The sequence below is a fragment of the Acipenser ruthenus genome, chromosome 7, assembly GCF_902713425.1.
Source record: "Acipenser ruthenus chromosome 7, fAciRut3.2 maternal haplotype, whole genome shotgun sequence".
Taxonomy (NCBI): domain Eukaryota; kingdom Metazoa; phylum Chordata; class Actinopteri; order Acipenseriformes; family Acipenseridae; genus Acipenser; species Acipenser ruthenus.
In genome coordinates, this window is record NC_081195.1 from 27,554,203 (window position 1) to 27,572,754 (window position 18,552).

Here is an 18,552-nt window from a genome sequence, read left to right on the forward strand (position 1 = left end):
AGAGTGTGGGAGAGTGAGAGCCCTACTTCTGGATAGTGTTCTGCAGAGTGTGGGAGAGTGAGAGCCATACCTCTGGATAGTGTTCTGCAGTGTCTCGATGTTGCTCTGGGTTCGATCCAGGGTCCTCCGGGTGATGTTCACACTCATGGAGTCGATGCAGACGTTATCTGAGGAGAAAAACAAATACTAACATTACTGAGGGGAGGAGGAGAGAGAGGCACAGAGAAAGAAAAGTTGGAAGAGTTGTTACCTATGTTGTGAGCCTCGTCGAACACCACCACAGATTTCTTGGCCAGCTCTTTAGAGACAAGGTCAGCGATCTTGGGGTCCAGCAGGTAGTGATAGCTGTACACCACGACGTTAGCATGGAGAATCTGAGAGGGGAGGGGGAGAGAGGGAGAAGAGTGAGGGTGTTTGATGTTGTGCAGTTTGCTGATGATAACACAGTTTGACATAGCAGGTTTGTGTGACAGCTGGTTTGTGTGACTGTATGGTGTAGGAGGCTGTGTCTGTGCAGCTATCAGGTGTGACGTCCTCACTGGTAACCAAGAGCAGCACCTACCCTGTGCTGGGACTGCTCTGTGATGCACTGAACACTGCAGTGTGATTACAGGGAGCCACTGAACACTTGTGGAGGGGTTAAACACAGCTGATCAGCACAGCTCAGCACAGCTCAGCACACAGCACCCTCTCACATTTTACAAGATAGTGTGAGCCCCAGCCTCTCCCCTTCCCCTTCCCCTTCTCTCACAGAGTATCTGGCCAGGTAGTACGGGCACCAGCCCCTCCTCCTGCCGAAGCTCTTCAGATCATCCAGGTTGTAGATCCCGGCGGGTAGGGGGACTTGCCGGCCCAGAGCATCGAACTCCTGGAGAGAGAGACAGAGGAGAGGGAGAGTGAGATGAGAGGAACCTGCCGGCCCACTGCACCAAACTCCTGGGGCGTTGCGTGGGGGAGTGTCAAGTACAGACTGGGAGAGAGGACTCGGGGAGGGACTGGGGCAGTGACTGGAGAGGAGGGGGGGTCAGATACAGTGACTGGGAGAGTGACAGGGGTACAGAGGCTGGAAGAGAGGACTGGAGGAGGGACAGAGGCAGGGGTACAGACACTGGGGGACAGGGGTGGGGCAGTAACTGGAGGAGTGACTGGGGGGTGTCGGGTACCGTGAGTGGAGTGACAGTGGTACCGACACGGATAAAGGACTGGGGGAGGGACAGACAGAGAGAGGAGTGGGGGAGGGACAGAGGCAGTGTGGGGTGGAGTGACAGGGGTACAGGCGCTGGGAGAGAAGACTGGGGGAGGGACACACAGGGGTACAGACACTGGGACTCACCTCATAGAAGCGGCAGGTCTGCACTGAGGAGTCGGAGTGGCGCTGAGCTCGGATATACGAAGCCGTCAGACTGTGACACTTTCCATCAACCTCCTTCCCAAACCGCAGGGAGCTCACCTGAGAGAAGAGAGAAGGGTGCAGCTTGTAGAGTGCAAGGAGGTGTATAGTTTAGGGAGGAAGGTGCAGCTTGTAAAGTGCAAGGAGGTGTATAGTTTAGGGAGGAAGGTGCAGTTTGTAAGGTGTACGGTATATGGGGTAGAGTGCAGAGTGTAGGGTGTAGGGAGCAGGGTTCTCACCTCAGGGAGTAGTGTACAGTGTAGTGTATAGAGAGGTGGGTGTCGCTAGAAGGGTGTGACTATAGGGTGCAAAGTGCAGGGTGTAATGTACAGGGTGTAGGGTGTAAGGAGCATGGTTTTCACCTCAGGGTATAGTGTGCCATGTGTAGTGTGTAGGGTGCATGGTGCAGTGTGTATGGAGCATGGTTCTCACCTCAGGGTGCAGTGTGCAGGGTGTGGCGTGTAGTGTGTAAGAAGCAGCATGTAGGGTGTAGGGTGTAGAGTATAGTGTAGGGAGCAGGGTTCTCACCTCAGGATGCAGTGTGTAATGTGTAGTGAGCAGTAGAGTACAGGGAACAGGGTGTAGAGTTTTGGGGTCTCACCTCCGGATGCACACACAGGTTCTTCCTGGAGGACAGGGCCAGGGCCAGAAAGCTGCTCCGCTCCCCTGTCTCCTTCTCATAGAAATCAATGAGCCTCCGCAGCTCCTCCACCACCTGAGAGACACAGAGAAATCAATGAGCTCCACAGCTCCTCCACCACCTGAGACACAGAGAAATCAATGAGCTCCACAGCTCCTCCACCACCTGAGACACAGAGAGAAATCAATGAGCCTCCACAGCTCCTCCACCACCTGAGACACAGAGAGAAATCAATGAGCTCCACAGCTCCTCCACCACCTGAGACACAGAGAGAAATCAATGAGCTCCACAGCTCCTCCACCACCTGAGACACAGAGAAATCAATGAGCTCCACAGCTCCTCCACCACCTGAGACACAGAGAAATCAATGAGCTCCACAGCTCCTCCACCACCTGAGAGTGGAGAGAATAAGAGAGGAGAGAGAAGGAGTAGAGGGGGATGGAGAGGTCAGGGGGTGAGAGTGACAGTGGGATGGAGAGGTCAGGGGGTGAGAGTGACAGTGTGACTCACCTTCTCTATCTCGGGGACAGTTCGGGAGCAGTAGATCAGCTTGGTCACTTCCAGAGGGAATGCCTGCAGTGGGGTAGGGGAGAGGAGAGGAGAGAGGGAGGTACTTTTACTGTCAGTAATAGTTCTACGCCCATTCTGTGGGGCAAATAATAATAATAATAATAGCAAGACCCATTCCAGCAGTCTGAGACGATGACAACGACAACAGAACTCCCATTGCAGAGCTGCATGAGCCAGTCCAGGTTTTCCACTCCTGCACTGTCTGCAATAGGAGGCTGATTTCCATCACTGCACAGTGAGTGGATCTGTTCTGTATACTGAATGTGCACTAAAACAGGATTCTCAGGTATGACACTTTGACCTCCTGTGTGAGCAGATCATTAGAGGCCAGTCCTCGTTTACATTCCAGGTAGCCTGCGTGGCGCTCTGTCACTGCGGGAGTCAAAGGTGCAGCAGGTGGGGGTTATGAACCACACCTCAGAGAATCTCACTCTCTGTCACACAATAAAACTCTGCAGGATCTCCGCTCTCTACAGGCACTCGCTCAGCTCACTGTGCAGGATCTCAGCTCTCTCTACAGGCACTCGCTCAGCTCACTGTGCAGGATCTCAGCTCTCTCTACAGGCACTCGCTCAGCTCACTGTGCAGGATCTCAGCTCTCTCTACAGGCACTCGCTCAGCTCACTGTGCAGGATCTCAGCTCTCTCTACAGGCACTCGCTCAGCTCACTGTGCAGGATCTCAGCTCTCTCTACAGGCACTCGCTCAGCTCACTGTGCAGGATCTCAGCTCTCTCTACAGGCACTCGCTCAGCTCACTGTGCAGGATCTCAGCTCTCTCTACAGGCACTTGCTCAGCTCACTGTGCAGGATCTCCACTCTCTCTACAGGCACTCGCTCAGCTCACTGTGCAGGATCTCAGCTCACTGTGCAGGATCTCAGCTCACTGTGCAGAATCTCCGCTCTCTCTACAGGCACTCGCTCAGCTCACTGTGCAGGATCTCAGCTCACTGCGCAGGATCTCAGCTCACTGCGCAGGATCTCCGCTCTCTCTACAGGCACTCGCTCAGCTCACTGTGCAGGATCTCAGCTCACTGTGCAGGATCTCAGCTCACTGCGCAGGATCTCCGCTCTCTCTACAGGCACTCGCTCAGCTCACTGCACAGGATCTCAGCTCACTGCGCAGGATCTCAGCTCACTGCGCAGGATCTCCGCTCTCTCTACAGGCACTCGCTCAGCTCACTGCACAGGATCTCAGCTCACTGCGCAGGATCTCAGCTCACTGTGCAGGATCTCCACTCTCTCTACAGGCACTCGCTCAGCTCACTGCACAGGATCTCAGCTCACTGCGCAGGATCTCAGCTCACTGCGCAGGATCTCCGCTCTCTCTACAGGCACTCGCTCAGCTCACTGTGCAGGATCTCTGCTCTCTCTACAGGCACTCGCTCAGCTCACTGTGCAGGATCTCAGCTCTCTCTACAGGCACTCGCTCAGCTCACTGTGCAGGATCTCAGCTCTCTCTACAGGCACTCGCTCAGCTCACTGTGCAGGATCTCAGCTCTCTCTACAGGCACTCGCTCAGCTCACTGTGCAGGATCTCAGCTCTCTCTACAGGCACTCGCTCAGCTCACTGTGCAGGATCTCAGCTCTCTCTACAGGCACTCGCTCAGCTCACTGTGCAGGATCTCAGCTCTCTCTACAGGCACTCGCTCAGCTCACTGTGCAGGATCTCAGCTCTCTCTACAGGCACTTGCTCAGCTCACTGTGCAGGATCTCCACTCTCTCTACAGGCACTCGCTCAGCTCACTGTGCAGGATCTCAGCTCACTGTGCAGGATCTCAGCTCACTGTGCAGAATCTCCGCTCTCTCTACAGGCACTCGCTCAGATCACTGTGCAGGATCTCAGCTCACTGCGCAGGATCTCAGCTCACTGCGCAGGATCTCCGCTCTCTCTACAGGCACTCGCTCAGCTCACTGTGCAGGATCTCAGCTCACTGTGCAGGATCTCAGCTCACTGCGCAGGATCTCCGCTCTCTCTACAGGCACTCGCTCAGCTCACTGCACAGGATCTCAGCTCACTGCGCAGGATCTCAGCTCACTGCGCAGGATCTCCGCTCTCTCTACAGGCACTCGCTCAGCTCACTGCACAGGATCTCAGCTCACTGCGCAGGATCTCAGCTCACTGTGCAGGATCTCCACTCTCTCTACAGGCACTCGCTCAGCTCACTGCACAGGATCTCAGCTCACTGCGCAGGATCTCAGCTCACTGCGCAGGATCTCCGCTCTCTCTACAGGCACTCGCTCAGCTCACTGTGCAGGATCTCTGCTCACTGTGCAGGATCTCAGCTCTCTCTACAGGCACTCGCTCAGCTCACTGTGCAGGATCTCAGCTCACTGTGCAGGATCTCAGCTCTCTCTACAGGCACTCGCTCAGCTCACTGTGCAGGATCTCAGCTCACTGTGCAGGATCTCCACTCCCTCTACAGACACTCACTCAGCTCACTGTGCAGGATCTCAGCTCACTGTGCAGGATCTCCACTCTCTCTACAGACACTCACTCAGCTCACTGTGCAGGATCTCAGCTCTCTCTGCAGGCACTCGCTCAGCTCACTGTGCAGGATCTCAGCTCTCTCTACAGGCACTCACTCAGCTCACTGTGCAGGATCTCCACTCTCTCTACAGACACTCACTCAGCTCACTGTGCAGGATCTCAGCTCTCTAAAGCTCTCTACAGCTGTTACACTGTCGTCACTATAGGGCAGCAGTGTGGAGTAGTGGTTAGTGGTTACATGTGTATTCAATCGTTGATTCTATTATGATTGTGCTTGAGGAAAACAGGATACCCAGGTGCTGTACTGGGCAGCAGTGTGGAGTAGTGGTTAGGGCTCTGGACTCTTGACTGGAGGGTCATGGGTTCAATCCCCAGTGTGGGACACTGCTGTTGTACCCTTGAGCAAGGTACTTTACCTAGATTGCTCCAGTAAAAAAACCCAACTGTATAAATGGGTAATTGTATGTAAAATAATGTGATATCTGTATAATGTGAAATAATGTATAATGTGATATCTTGTAACAATTGTAAGTCGCCCTGGATAAGGGCGTCTGCTAAGAAATAAATAATAATAATAATAATCACTAGTTCATAAAGGAACACCCTTCTGTTAAAATGTTTTACTCCCCGAGTTCTCTGACATCGAGGTGCATTCAACGTGTGCATCGTTAGGTTTACAGTAATACAATTCCCAAATAACAAAGAGACAATCAAGACTAACTTGGTCTTCTTAATATTCTTCATCATTCCTTCTGTAATACATTCCCTCAAAGGGGGCCAGGTGAGCTCGGAATAATGACTGGTTTATCTGAGCCACGTAAAAGAATATAATAGACCAACGTGAGGCACTCACCCGCTGGTACGCAACAATGAGAGAGAGCAGAGAGACAGTCTTCCCTGTGCCTGAGGGCATCTCCAGAGCACCATGACCCTGAGGGAGACAGAGAGAGAGAGAGTGAGAGGGGGAGGAGAGAGGGAGAAAAAGAATGAGGGGAGAGAGAGAGAGAGAGAGAGAGAGAGAGAGAGAGAGAGAGAGAGAGAGAGAGAGATGTCTTCCCTGTGCCTGAGGGCATCTCCAGAGCACCAGGACCCTGAGGGGGGGAGAGAGGGAGGGAGAGAAAGAATGAGAGGGAGGAGAGAGAGAGGTAGAGAATGCAGAGAGAGAGATGTCTTCCCTGTGCCTGAGGGCATCTCCAGAGCACCATGACCCTGAGGGAGAGAGAGAGGGGGAGGAGAGGGAGAGAGAGAAAGCAGAGAGAGAGAGATGTCTTCCCTGTGCCTGAGGGCATCTCCAGAGCACCAGGACCCTGAGGGAGAGTGAGGAGGAGAATGAGAGTGGAAAGGAGCGAGGGAGAGGAAGAGCAGGAAGGGACAGACAGAGAGTGGGAGAAGAGTTAGAGTAGAGAGGCAGAGACTGAGAGCAATACATATCAAGTACTATAGGGTAGAGGTAATCAAACAGTGGGTGTGTGAGTGAGGGAGAGAGGGAGAGAGACAGGGGGAGTGGGAGAGGGAGACAAGGAGAAAGGGAGATAAGGTTATCAAAGCAGGGGATAGAGAGTGTGATGTTTTTGCACAAGAGCTCTTTATTGAATTATTCCTTTTTATTTATTAACTTGTATTGATGTTCCAAATGTTTATATTGTACTTAGTAACTGTTTGGCAATACCACAAATGTTGTCATGCCATTAAAGCACCTTTGAATTTCAATTTGAATTTGAAATGTGAGTACTGACTGTGCTTTGAGTTTGTCAGTTAATATAACTCTGAACCCTAACCCTGGCACTCCAGTGAATTCACACCAAACCCTAACCCTGGCACTCCAGTGAATTCACACCTAACCCTAACCCTGGCACACCAGTGAATTTACACCAAACCCGAACCCTGGCACTCCAGTGAATTCACACCTAACCCTAACCCTGGCACACCAGTGAATTCACACCAAACCCGAACCCTGGCACTCCAGTGAATTCACACCAAACCCGAACCCTGGCACTCCAGTGAATTCACACCTAACCCTAACCCTGGCACTCCAGTGAATTCACACCTAACCCTAACCCTGGCACTCCAGTGAATTCACACCTAACCCGAACCCTGGCACACCAGTGAATTCACACCTAACCCTAACCCTGGCACTCCAGTGAATTCACACCTAACCCTAACCCTGGCACTCCAGTGAATTCACACAGCTTTCCTTAATGTGGGAGCAGTTTGTCTGCTTGCTTAGCTCTGTCACACCTCAAATTCCTGCACAGACATACTGTAGTGACTTTGTGTGTCTCAGAGTCTCTCACATTACTTGTGTGTTAATTTGCTTCTCTAATAGCCTGACACTGCCTTCTTTCACCCTTGTTCCTCTCTCCATCCCCCTCACTCCCTTGTTTCTCTCTCTCCATCCCCCTCACTCCCTTGTTTCTCTCTCTCCATCCCCCTCACTCCCTTGTTTCTCTCTCTCCATCCCCCTCATCCCTTGTTTCTCTCTCTCCATCCCCCTCATCCCTTGTTTCTCTCTCTCCCCCCTCATCCCTTCTTTCTCTCTCTCCCCCCTCATCCCTTCTTTCTCTCTCTCCCTCATCCCGTTCCTCTCTTGTTTCTCTCTCTCTCGCTCTCCCCGGCCCTACCTTGGCGTCCAGTGTCCTCTTGAGCTCCAGCATGTAGGAGTACTGCTCGGGGTAGATGTAGTCATAGGGGAAGTAGACGAGGAGCCCGTCGATATTCAGCCTGCAGGGAACACAGCACAGCCGCTTACAATACAGCACTGACACAACACAACACAGCCCCTTACACTCACAATACAACACAGCCCCTTACACTCACAATACAGCACTGACACAATACAACACAGCCCCTTACACTCACAATACAACACAGCCCCTTACACTCACAATACAACACAGCCCCTTACACTCACAATACAGCACAGCCCCTTACACTCACAATACAGCACAGCCCCTTACACTCACAATACAGCACTGACACAATACAACACAGCCCCTTACACTCACAATACAACACAGCCCCTTACACTCACAATACAGCACAGCCCCTTACACTCACAATACAACACTGCCCCTTACACTCACAATACAGCACAGCCCCTTACACTCACAATACAGCACTGACACAATACAACACAGCCCCTTACACTCACAATACAACACAGCCCCTTACACTCACAATACAACACAGCCCCTTACACTCACAATACAACACTGCCCCTTACACTCACAATACAACACAGACCCTTACACTCACAATACAACACAGACCCTTACACTCACAATACAACACAGCCCCTTACACTCACAATACAGCACTGACACAATACAACACAGCCCCTTACACTCACAATACAACACAGCCCCTTACACTCACAATACAGCACAGCCCCTTACACTCACAATACAACACAGCCCCTTACACTCACAATACAGCACAGCCCCTTACACTCACAATACAACACAGCCCCTTACACTCACAATACAGCACTGACACAATACAACACAGCCCCTTACACTCACAATACAACACAGCCCCTTACACTCACAATACAGCACTGACACAACACAACACAGCCCCTTACACTCACAATACAACACAGCCCCTTACACTCACAACACAACACAGCCCCTTACACTCACAACACAACACAGCCCCTTACACTCACAATACAACACAGCCCCTTACACTCACAATACAGCACAGCCCCTTACACTCACAATACAACACAGCCCCTTACACTCACAATACAACACTGCCCCTTACACTCACAATACAGCACAGCCCCTTACACTCACAATACAACACTGCCCCTTACACTCACAATACAACACAGCCCCTTACACTCACAATACAACACTGCCCCTTACACTCACAATACAACACAGCCCCTTACACTCACAATACAGCACTGACACAATACAACACAGCCCCTTACACTCACAATACAACACAGCCCCTTACATTCACAATACAGCACTGACACTTACAGCACCTTCACTACAGCACCTTCAATACAGCACAGCAACTTACACTACAGCACCTTCACTACAGCACAGCAACTTACACTACAGCACCTTCACTACAGCACAGCAACTTACACTACAGCACCTTCACTACAGCACAGCAACTTACACTACAGCACCTTCACTACAGCACCTTCAATACAGCACAGCAACTTACACTACAGCATCTTCACTACAGCACAGCAACTTACACTACAGCACCTTCAATACAACACCTTCACTACAGCACAGCAACTTACACTACAGCACCTTCACTACAGCACAGCAACTTACACTACAGCACCTTCACTACAGCACAGCAACTTACACTACAGCACCATCACTACAGCACAGCAACTTACACTACAGCACCTTCACTACAGCACCTTCACTACAGCACCTTCAATACAGCACAGCAACTTACACTACAGCACCATCACTACAGCACAGCAACTTACACTACAGCACCTTCAATACAACACCTTCACTACAGCACAGCAACTTACACTACAGCACCTTCACTACAGCACCTTCAATACAACACCTTCACTACAGCACAGCAACTTACACTACAGCACCTTCACTACAGCATCTTCACTACAGCACAGCAACTTACACTACAGCACCTTCACTACAGCACAGCAACTTACACTACAGCACCTTCACTACAGCACAGCAACTTACACTACAGCACCTTCACTACAGCACCTTCACTACAGCACAGCAACTTACACTACAGCACCTTCACTACAGCACCTTCAATACAGCACAGCAACTTACACTACAGCACCTTCACTACAGCACAGCAACTTACACTACAGCACCTTCACTACAGCACAGCAACTTACACTACAGCACCTTCACTACAGCACAGCAACTTACACTACAGCACCTTCACTACAGCATCTTCACTACAGCACAGCAACTTACACTACAGCACCTTCACTACAGCACAGCAACTTACACTACAGCACCTTCACTACAGCACAGCAACTTACACTACAGCACCTTCACTACAGCACAGCAACTTACACTACAGCACCTTCACTACAGCACAGCAACTTACACTACAGCACCTTCACTACAGCACCTTCAATACAGCACAGCAACTTACACTACAGCACCTTCAATACAACACCTTCACTACAGCACAGCAACTTACACTACAGCACCTTCAATACAACACCTTCACTACAGCACAGCAACTTACACTACAGCACCTTCACTACAGCACAGCAACTTACACTACAGCACCTTCACTACAGCACCTTCACTACAGCACAGCAACTTACACTACAGCACCTTCACTACAGCACCTTCAATACAGCACCTTCAATACAGCACAGCAACTTACACTACAGCACCTTCACTACAGCACAGCAACTTACACTACAGCACCTTCACTACAGCACCTTCAATACAGCACAGCAACTTACACTACAGCACCATCACTACAGCACAGCAACTTACACTACAGCACCTTCACTACAGCACAGCAACTTACACTACAGCACCTTCACTACAGCACCTTCAATACAGCACAGCAACTTACACTACAGCACCTTCAATACAGCACAGCAACTTACACTACAGCACCTTCAATACAACACCTTCACTACAGCACAGCAACTTACACTACAGCACCTTCAATACAACACCTTCACTACAGCACAGCAACTTACACTACAGCACCTTCACTACAGCACAGCACCTTCACTACAGCACCTTCAATACAGCACAGCAACTTACACTACAGCACCATCACTACAGCACAGCAACTTACACTACAGCACCTTCAATACAACACCTTCACTACAGCACAGCAACTTACACTACAGCACCTTCAATACAACACCTTCACTACAGCACAGCAACTTACACTACAGCACCTTCAATACAACACCTTCACTACAGCACAGCAACTTACACTACAGCACCTTCACTACAGCACAGCAACTTACACTACAGCACCTTCAATACAGCACAGCAACTTACACTACAGCACCATCACTACAGCACAGCAACTTACACTACAGCACCTTCAATACAGCACCTTCAATACAGCACCTTCAATACAGCACAGCAACTTACACTACAGCATCTTCACTACAGCACAGCAACTTACACTACAGCACCTTCACTACAGCACAGCAACTTACACTACAGCACCTTCACTACAGCACCTTCAATACAGCACAGCAACTTACACTACAGCACCTTCACTACAGCACCTTCACTACAGCACAGCAACTTACACTACAGCACCTTCACTACAGCACAGCAACTTACACTACAGCACCTTCAATACAGCACAGCAACTTACACTACAGCACCATCACTACAGCACAGCAACTTACACTACAGCACCTTCACTACAGCACAGCAACTTACACTACAGCACCTTCACTACAGCACAGCAACTTACACTACAGCACCTTCACTACAGCATCTTCACTACAGCACAGCAACTTACACTACAGCACCTTCAATACAGCACCTTCAATACAGCACCTTCACTACAGCACAGCAACTTACACTACAGCACCTTCACTACAGCACAGCAACTTACACTACAGCACCTTCACTACAGCACAGCAACTTACACTACAGCACCTTCACTACAGCACAGCAACTTACACTACAGCACCATCACTACAGCACAGCAACTTACACTACAGCACCTTCACTACAGCACCTTCACTACAGCACAGCAACTTACACTACAGCACCTTCAATACAGCACCTTCAATACAGCACCTTCAATACAGCACAGCAACTTACACTACAGCACCTTCACTACAGCACAGCAACTTACACTACAGCACCTTCACTACAGCACAGCAACTTACACTACAGCACCTTCACTACAGCACAGCAACTTACACTACAGCACCTTCACTACAGCACCTTCAATACAGCACAGCAACTTACACTACAGCATCTTCACTACAGCACAGCAACTTACACTACAGCACCTTCAATACAACACCTTCACTACAGCACAGCAACTTACACTACAGCACCTTCAATACAACACCTTCACTACAGCACAGCAACTTACACTACAGCACCTTCACTACAGCACAGCAACTTACACTACAGCACCATCACTACAGCACAGCAACTTACACTACAGCACCTTCACTACAGCACCTTCACTACAGCACCTTCAATACAGCACAGCAACTTACACTACAGCACCATCACTACAGCACAGCAACTTACACTACAGCACCTTCAATACAACACCTTCACTACAGCACAGCAACTTACACTACAGCACCTTCACTACAGCACCTTCAATACAGCACCTTCAATACAGCACAGCAACTTACACTACAGCACCTTCACTACAGCACAGCAACTTACACTACAGCACCTTCACTACAGCACAGCAACTTACACTACAGCACCTTCACTACAGCATCTTCACTACAGCACAGCAACTTACACTACAGCACCTTCACTACAGCACAGCAACTTACACTACAGCACCTTCACTACAGCACAGCAACTTACACTACAGCACCTTCACTACAGCACCTTCACTACAGCACAGCAACTTACACTACAGCACCTTCACTACAGCACAGCAACTTACACTACAGCACCTTCACTACAGCACAGCAACTTACACTACAGCACCTTCACTACAGCACAGCAACTTACACTACAGCACCTTCACTACAGCATCTTCACTACAGCACAGCAACTTACACTACAGCACCTTCACTACAGCACAGCAACTTACACTACAGCACCTTCACTACAGCACAGCAACTTACACTACAGCACCTTCACTACAGCACAGCAACTTACACTACAGCACCTTCACTACAGCACAGCAACTTACACTACAGCACCTTCACTACAGCACCTTCAATACAGCACAGCAACTTACACTACAGCACCTTCAATACAACACCTTCACTACAGCACAGCAACTTACACTACAGCACCTTCAATACAACACCTTCACTACAGCACAGCAACTTACACTACAGCACCTTCACTACAGCACAGCAACTTACACTACAGCACCATCACTACAGCACAGCAACTTACACTACAGCACCTTCACTACAGCACCTTCACTACAGCACAGCAACTTACACTACAGCACCTTCACTACAGCACAGCAACTTACACTACAGCACCTTCACTACAGCACAGCAACTTACACTACAGCACCATCACTACAGCACAGCAACTTACACTACAGCACCTTCAATACAGCACCTTCAATACAGCACAGCAACTTACACTACAGCACCTTCACTACAGCACAGCAACTTACACTACAGCACCTTCACTACAGCACAGCAACTTACACTACAGCACCTTCAATACAGCACCTTCAATACAGCACCTTCAATACAGCACAGCAACTTACACTACAGCACCTTCACTACAGCACAGCAACTTACACTACAGCACCTTCACTACAGCACCTTCACTACAGCACAGCAACTTACACTACAGCACCTTCACTACAGCACAGCACCTTACACTACAGCATCTTCACTACAGCACAGCAACTTACACTACAGCACCTTCAATACAGCACCTTCAATACAGCACCTTCAATACAGCACAGCAACTTACACTACAGCACCATCACTACAGCACAGCAACTTACACTACAGCACCTTCACTACAGCACAGCAACTTACACTACAGCACTGACACTCACACTGAATTGAAGAGGTTACAGAGGAGTCCTGGAGGTACTTGTGATGCATAGTTCACCCCCTAGTCTCTGTAAGTCGCTTAGGATAAAAGCGGCTGTAAATTACTAATGAATAATAATATAGCAGTATAGCTTTCTCCCTTAAATACACTAAACCAATAGCGCTCGTTCTAACACGGACTCTACAGGACACGGTCTTGCGCTGGCAGTACTCTGCTGGTCTGCATGCTTGCCGGTGATGCGCTTTTGAATTTGTTCTGTACTACCAGCTTACTACACTTCCCAAACCCATAGCCCTGCGTGCTGTAAAGACTCACTGTACTACACGGATTCAACCCATTCGCGTCTCTTCCTAAACACGCCCGTTCTGTTATTATTACAGTCCTTGCGTAACACCTTCAACCTCAAATCCAGCATTCAACATACTTCATTATTGGTGAGCCTTGCCAGTGATCCCTTCCCGCAGAATCCTGACTTTATCAAACAATCATATTCACAGAAAGTAACTCAAGTAATCATTAAATCAGACCGCTCTTCCGCCCCAAACTTCTGCAGGACTGTTTAGTATTCACATGCCAGTCCGATCACCGCGCAACCTAACCTCTGCGCTGTAGAACCCGCCCATTCGCATGCCATTGGCTTCCGTACCCGAAGAGCTGAAAAGCGAAGCTCTGAATGGATATCCAATGTGTCGGTTTATTGACACCTCGATAGCGTGTGCGTGCTCTCTGCTGCTCGACCTGAGTATTGCAACCTGAACAGATGGTTCCTCTGAGTTCTGAAGTCATTCATTTTGAGTTCAGCCCTGTTAATTCATGTGGATTCAATTACCCGTATGCATTCCGTGATTCTTTGTAACACATTTATGTTGATCACATGAATAAGGCATGCATTCATGCATGAATGAATGAACGCTTCTCACAATCACATGAAGCATGCCTCTACGGGGCGTAGCTAGGATTAGATTTTTTTTACTGAGGCAAAAAAAAAAAAAAAAAAGTTGAACAAACCTCTTGCAGATCGTGTTCATGTTACAAAGGTAAAAGTTATCATCTTATAAAGCCTGGAGACTGTTCATGCAAACTGCAAAGCAATATTAAGTCCCTTGGATGATGATGTTAATGTTAAAATTTGATGACCCATATTATTTCAAAGATTAAAACTAATTATCTCCCAGCAAAACAACAACAACCTAAAATGACCATATTGACACTGTCAGAAATACGTGATTTTAACAAGAATATAACATCAATATTAATAAGTAGATGGGTTCATACCTTTATTGACTTGCATTTGGTTCACTGCTACTTAAGTTGCCTTACACTGCTGGGACTGGTAACTGCTGCTGACTGGTAAGACTGGTGCTGATACTGCTGGGACTGGTGCTGACACTTGTACTTTCACCAAAAATAACAACAACAATAATAATAATAATAATAATAATAATAATAATAATAATAATAATAATAATAATAATAATAATAATGTGATGTTCCCACCTCTGAACGCTAGATCTCCTTTGAACGTTTACACAGTTTCTCACTCAATTCTAATATTCTTGTGTCAATATAAATCGACGATAGGAAGTAGTACAGTCAGTACTTCAGGAGGGGGAAAGCACAGGGGAGAAGTTTGCCCCGAACTTCGACTGGCAGGCAGGTCTGCCTATTAGGCAGATAATAAAACACCTCTCCGCGAAAACCCGCCTCCTCAGTTACATCACAAAGGAAACACGCCTTCTAAGGGCAAAAGCTGCCTGTTTCCACGCCCTCACATTCAAACTGAAAACTGCGCGCCAAAGTTTTGCAGCAGAACAGATTTGGAATGAAAAAGGTAGGATGTTTTATTCATCTTCTCAAAATACACCGTTTTTAGCACAACGTACGCACACAAAGGCATTAAAATATGTTGAGTTACGCCTTAAATATGAATGTGAATATCTTCTTCTGTTAAGTTGTATTATATAACTGTTTTTTTTAAAGTGTAGCTATCATTTCAAATATTAGTGATGCTTAATCTCTACCTTTGTCTCGTTTTGTTGTTCAAACGTATATTTTAATTATTCACTTTATGTGCAGCATAGTATTTATGATGTACTGTGTGTACAAGTTGTTCACAGTGATCCACAACATTCAGTTACACATCATTTATAATTGATTTGCTGTTAAAAATGATAATACAAAATATAATAAACTTACCAGGCATGTCAGCTGAAGTTATTCTAATGTCCTATCTTAAGCAAATATTGGTAACAGAATAACAAGGTTGTTACTCTAAACTAAATTATTAATTTACCAGCTGGTAAGACTACTGTAGTTAAAACACAGAGGCCTGGCAGGCAGGTTTACATTGGGTGTTTATAATGGGCACATGCCTGGCAGGCTGGTTAATAATGGGCACATGCCTGGCAGGCTGGTTAATAATGGGCACATGTCTGGCAGGCTGGTTTATAATAGGCACATGCCTGGCAGGCTGGTTTATAATGGGCACATGCCTGGCAGGCTGGTTTATAATGGGCACATGCCTGGCAGACTGTTTTATATTCGGTGTTTATATTGGGCACATGCCTGGCAGGCTGGTTTATATTGGGTGTTTATATTGGGTACATGCCTGGCAGGCTGGTTTATAATGGGCACATGCCTGGCAGGCTGGTTTATATTGGGTGTTTAAATTGGGCACATGCCTGGCAGGCTGGTTTATAATGGGCACATATGTCTGGTGGCATTTGATGGGCACTGTGTTAATGTTTGCATAAGGCTATTCTCTATGTTTTATTCTTAGGAGGTGAATTGATGATGTACGTCAGAAGGTTCCTTTAAATGTGGGTCTAAATCCAACTTTTCTGAGTGATTTGTTACGGAATGACACACATCACTGAGAAATTGTTTGACGTTTTTTTTTCTTCCTTTTAGTGAGATAATGGAACGTTTCTGGATCTCATCACTTGAAGACTCTCTGCGCAAGGAGTCTGACGCACGTGTGCAAAGAACGATACATATTGTAAAACGAGATTCAAGAGAGGATTTTATGCAAAATCACTTGACATGTCTTAAGGAGAATGGAACTGGCATATTTGTAGCTATCAAAAAAAGAGGGGAAAATCACTTCCAGTGGCGATGTGAAAGGTCCAATAAACCAAAAGGTAAATCCTCAGGAGCACCTTCAATAACTCGTGCCACTAGATGTGGAGCGTACATTTCTTTTACATTTGTGAGCAACAATTCTACACATGGGTGCATTGTGCGTTTAATGCAAGAGCACTCTGGCCATGATCTAGCAGACCTTAAGCAGAATGCAGTGAATCGTATTGATGAAGAACTAATGGGTTACATTCATATGTGCATATCCCAGGGGCTATCAAATGGAGAGATCATGCTCAAATGCAAAGATTGGTCACAGAGTTTACAAAAAAGTGACATCACAGACAGAAGATTCTGTGTGGCACCAGAGGACATTAAAGTAATAAAGAAGAGCTTTTATGCACACACACGAATGGATGGAAATGACTGCATAAGTGTTGACAAACTGATTAAGTCCAATTTGCAGGATAATGTGTACTATCAGCCTCTCTCACAATGAAAAGCAACCCTTGATAATAGTATTTAGTTCTCAGTGGCAAATTGAACAGTTGAAAAAGTATGGTCCAACAATGATTTTCCTTGATGCAACATACAAAGGCATAACTCAGTATGGTTTTGCATTTTATGCTGTGCTAGTGAAGAGCAACCAAGGCTGAGGAATACCTGTAGCATTTTTTATTGTGAGTGAGGAATCCAGTGACATCTTGTCACTGTGTCTGAAAAAAGTTCAGGAAGCTGTTGGAGAGTTTCAGCCAAGGTATGTTTTAAAATTCATAGTCGAAGTTTATGTATGGACAGATTAAGTGCTACTTCCTTTTTGTATTTCTCTTTGCAGATGTGTCATGGTAGATAGGGACATGAAAGAAATCAATGCAGTACACACAGTGTTTCCTTATGCAAAGGTGTTGCTGTGCTGGTTCCATGTACTTCAGGTAAAAAACCAAAACCACTTTCGGTTAGGGGTCATTCCGGGTTGATTGCAGTGTAGCAATGACTTTGGTCCGCACCAAGTGGACTAAAATGCAGTCTAGCAAATGCTGCAAATTAGACCTGATTGCACCATACCAAAACCAAATAGTTAATCATGTGAACTGGTTCAGCTGATGTGAACATGCAGAACACATTAGACCGCCCATGTGGACCAATATCAGAAGCAATGCAGAAGATAAGTCACATCAAACTTTTAACAGTTTAAAAACCCTTCAGTAGAATAAATGTCATCTAAAAGAGTTCCAAAATTTTCAGTAGAGGAAAAGATGTATTTAGTACACCTAATTAAAAACTACATTAACGAAGCTGACAGCACCAGCAAAGAAGACGAGAATGTTGTATTACGTACAATGGCATGGAAAAATATTGAACAGAATTTCAATGCTAACCTTTTGGGTGGCCACAAATTTTTCAGGATAGAGGTGTACAGTACTAACTGTAGTCCAAGCACATGGACTAAAGCTCCTCATTCCACTTGTTCAGGGGTGGCCAACCCTGGTACTGGAGAGCCACAATCCTGCAGGTTTTATAGATCTCTCTAAATCATCAAACACTAATCAACTGGCACCCATGGGAATTTTGACCAATTAAGACCAATTAATAATGTCAATTAAGTTATCAAGGGCTCGGTTAAAACAAAAACCAGAAGACCCTGTGGCTCTCAAGGACCAGGGTTAGCCAGTCCTGCACTAGTTAGAT

The 18,552-nt window shown here is 47.3% G+C and overlaps 1 protein-coding gene across 4 annotated transcripts in view; it reads right to left on the bottom strand.

Moving 5' to 3' along the window:
• Positions 1-14,410, bottom strand: part of ercc2 (excision repair cross-complementation group 2) — a 29,657-nt gene extending 15,247 nt beyond the window's left edge. Inside the window, exons 1-9 of one of the 4 annotated variants that reach the window (XM_059026741.1) lie at positions 14,385-14,410; positions 7,711-7,810; positions 5,943-6,020; positions 2,541-2,603; positions 1,992-2,105; positions 1,334-1,450; positions 752-868; positions 251-374; positions 71-167 (exon numbers count right to left, since the gene is read on the bottom strand). In XM_059026741.1, the coding sequence (XP_058882724.1) occupies positions 71-167; positions 251-374; positions 752-868; positions 1,334-1,450; positions 1,992-2,105; positions 2,541-2,603; positions 5,943-6,020; positions 7,711-7,743 (743 nt within the window). In that variant the 5' untranslated portion in view covers positions 7,744-7,810; positions 14,385-14,410. The other 3 variants (XM_034025118.3, XM_034025119.3, XM_034025120.3) reach the window with 3 other exon arrangements.
• Between the last annotated feature and the right edge of the window lie 4,142 nt (positions 14,411-18,552).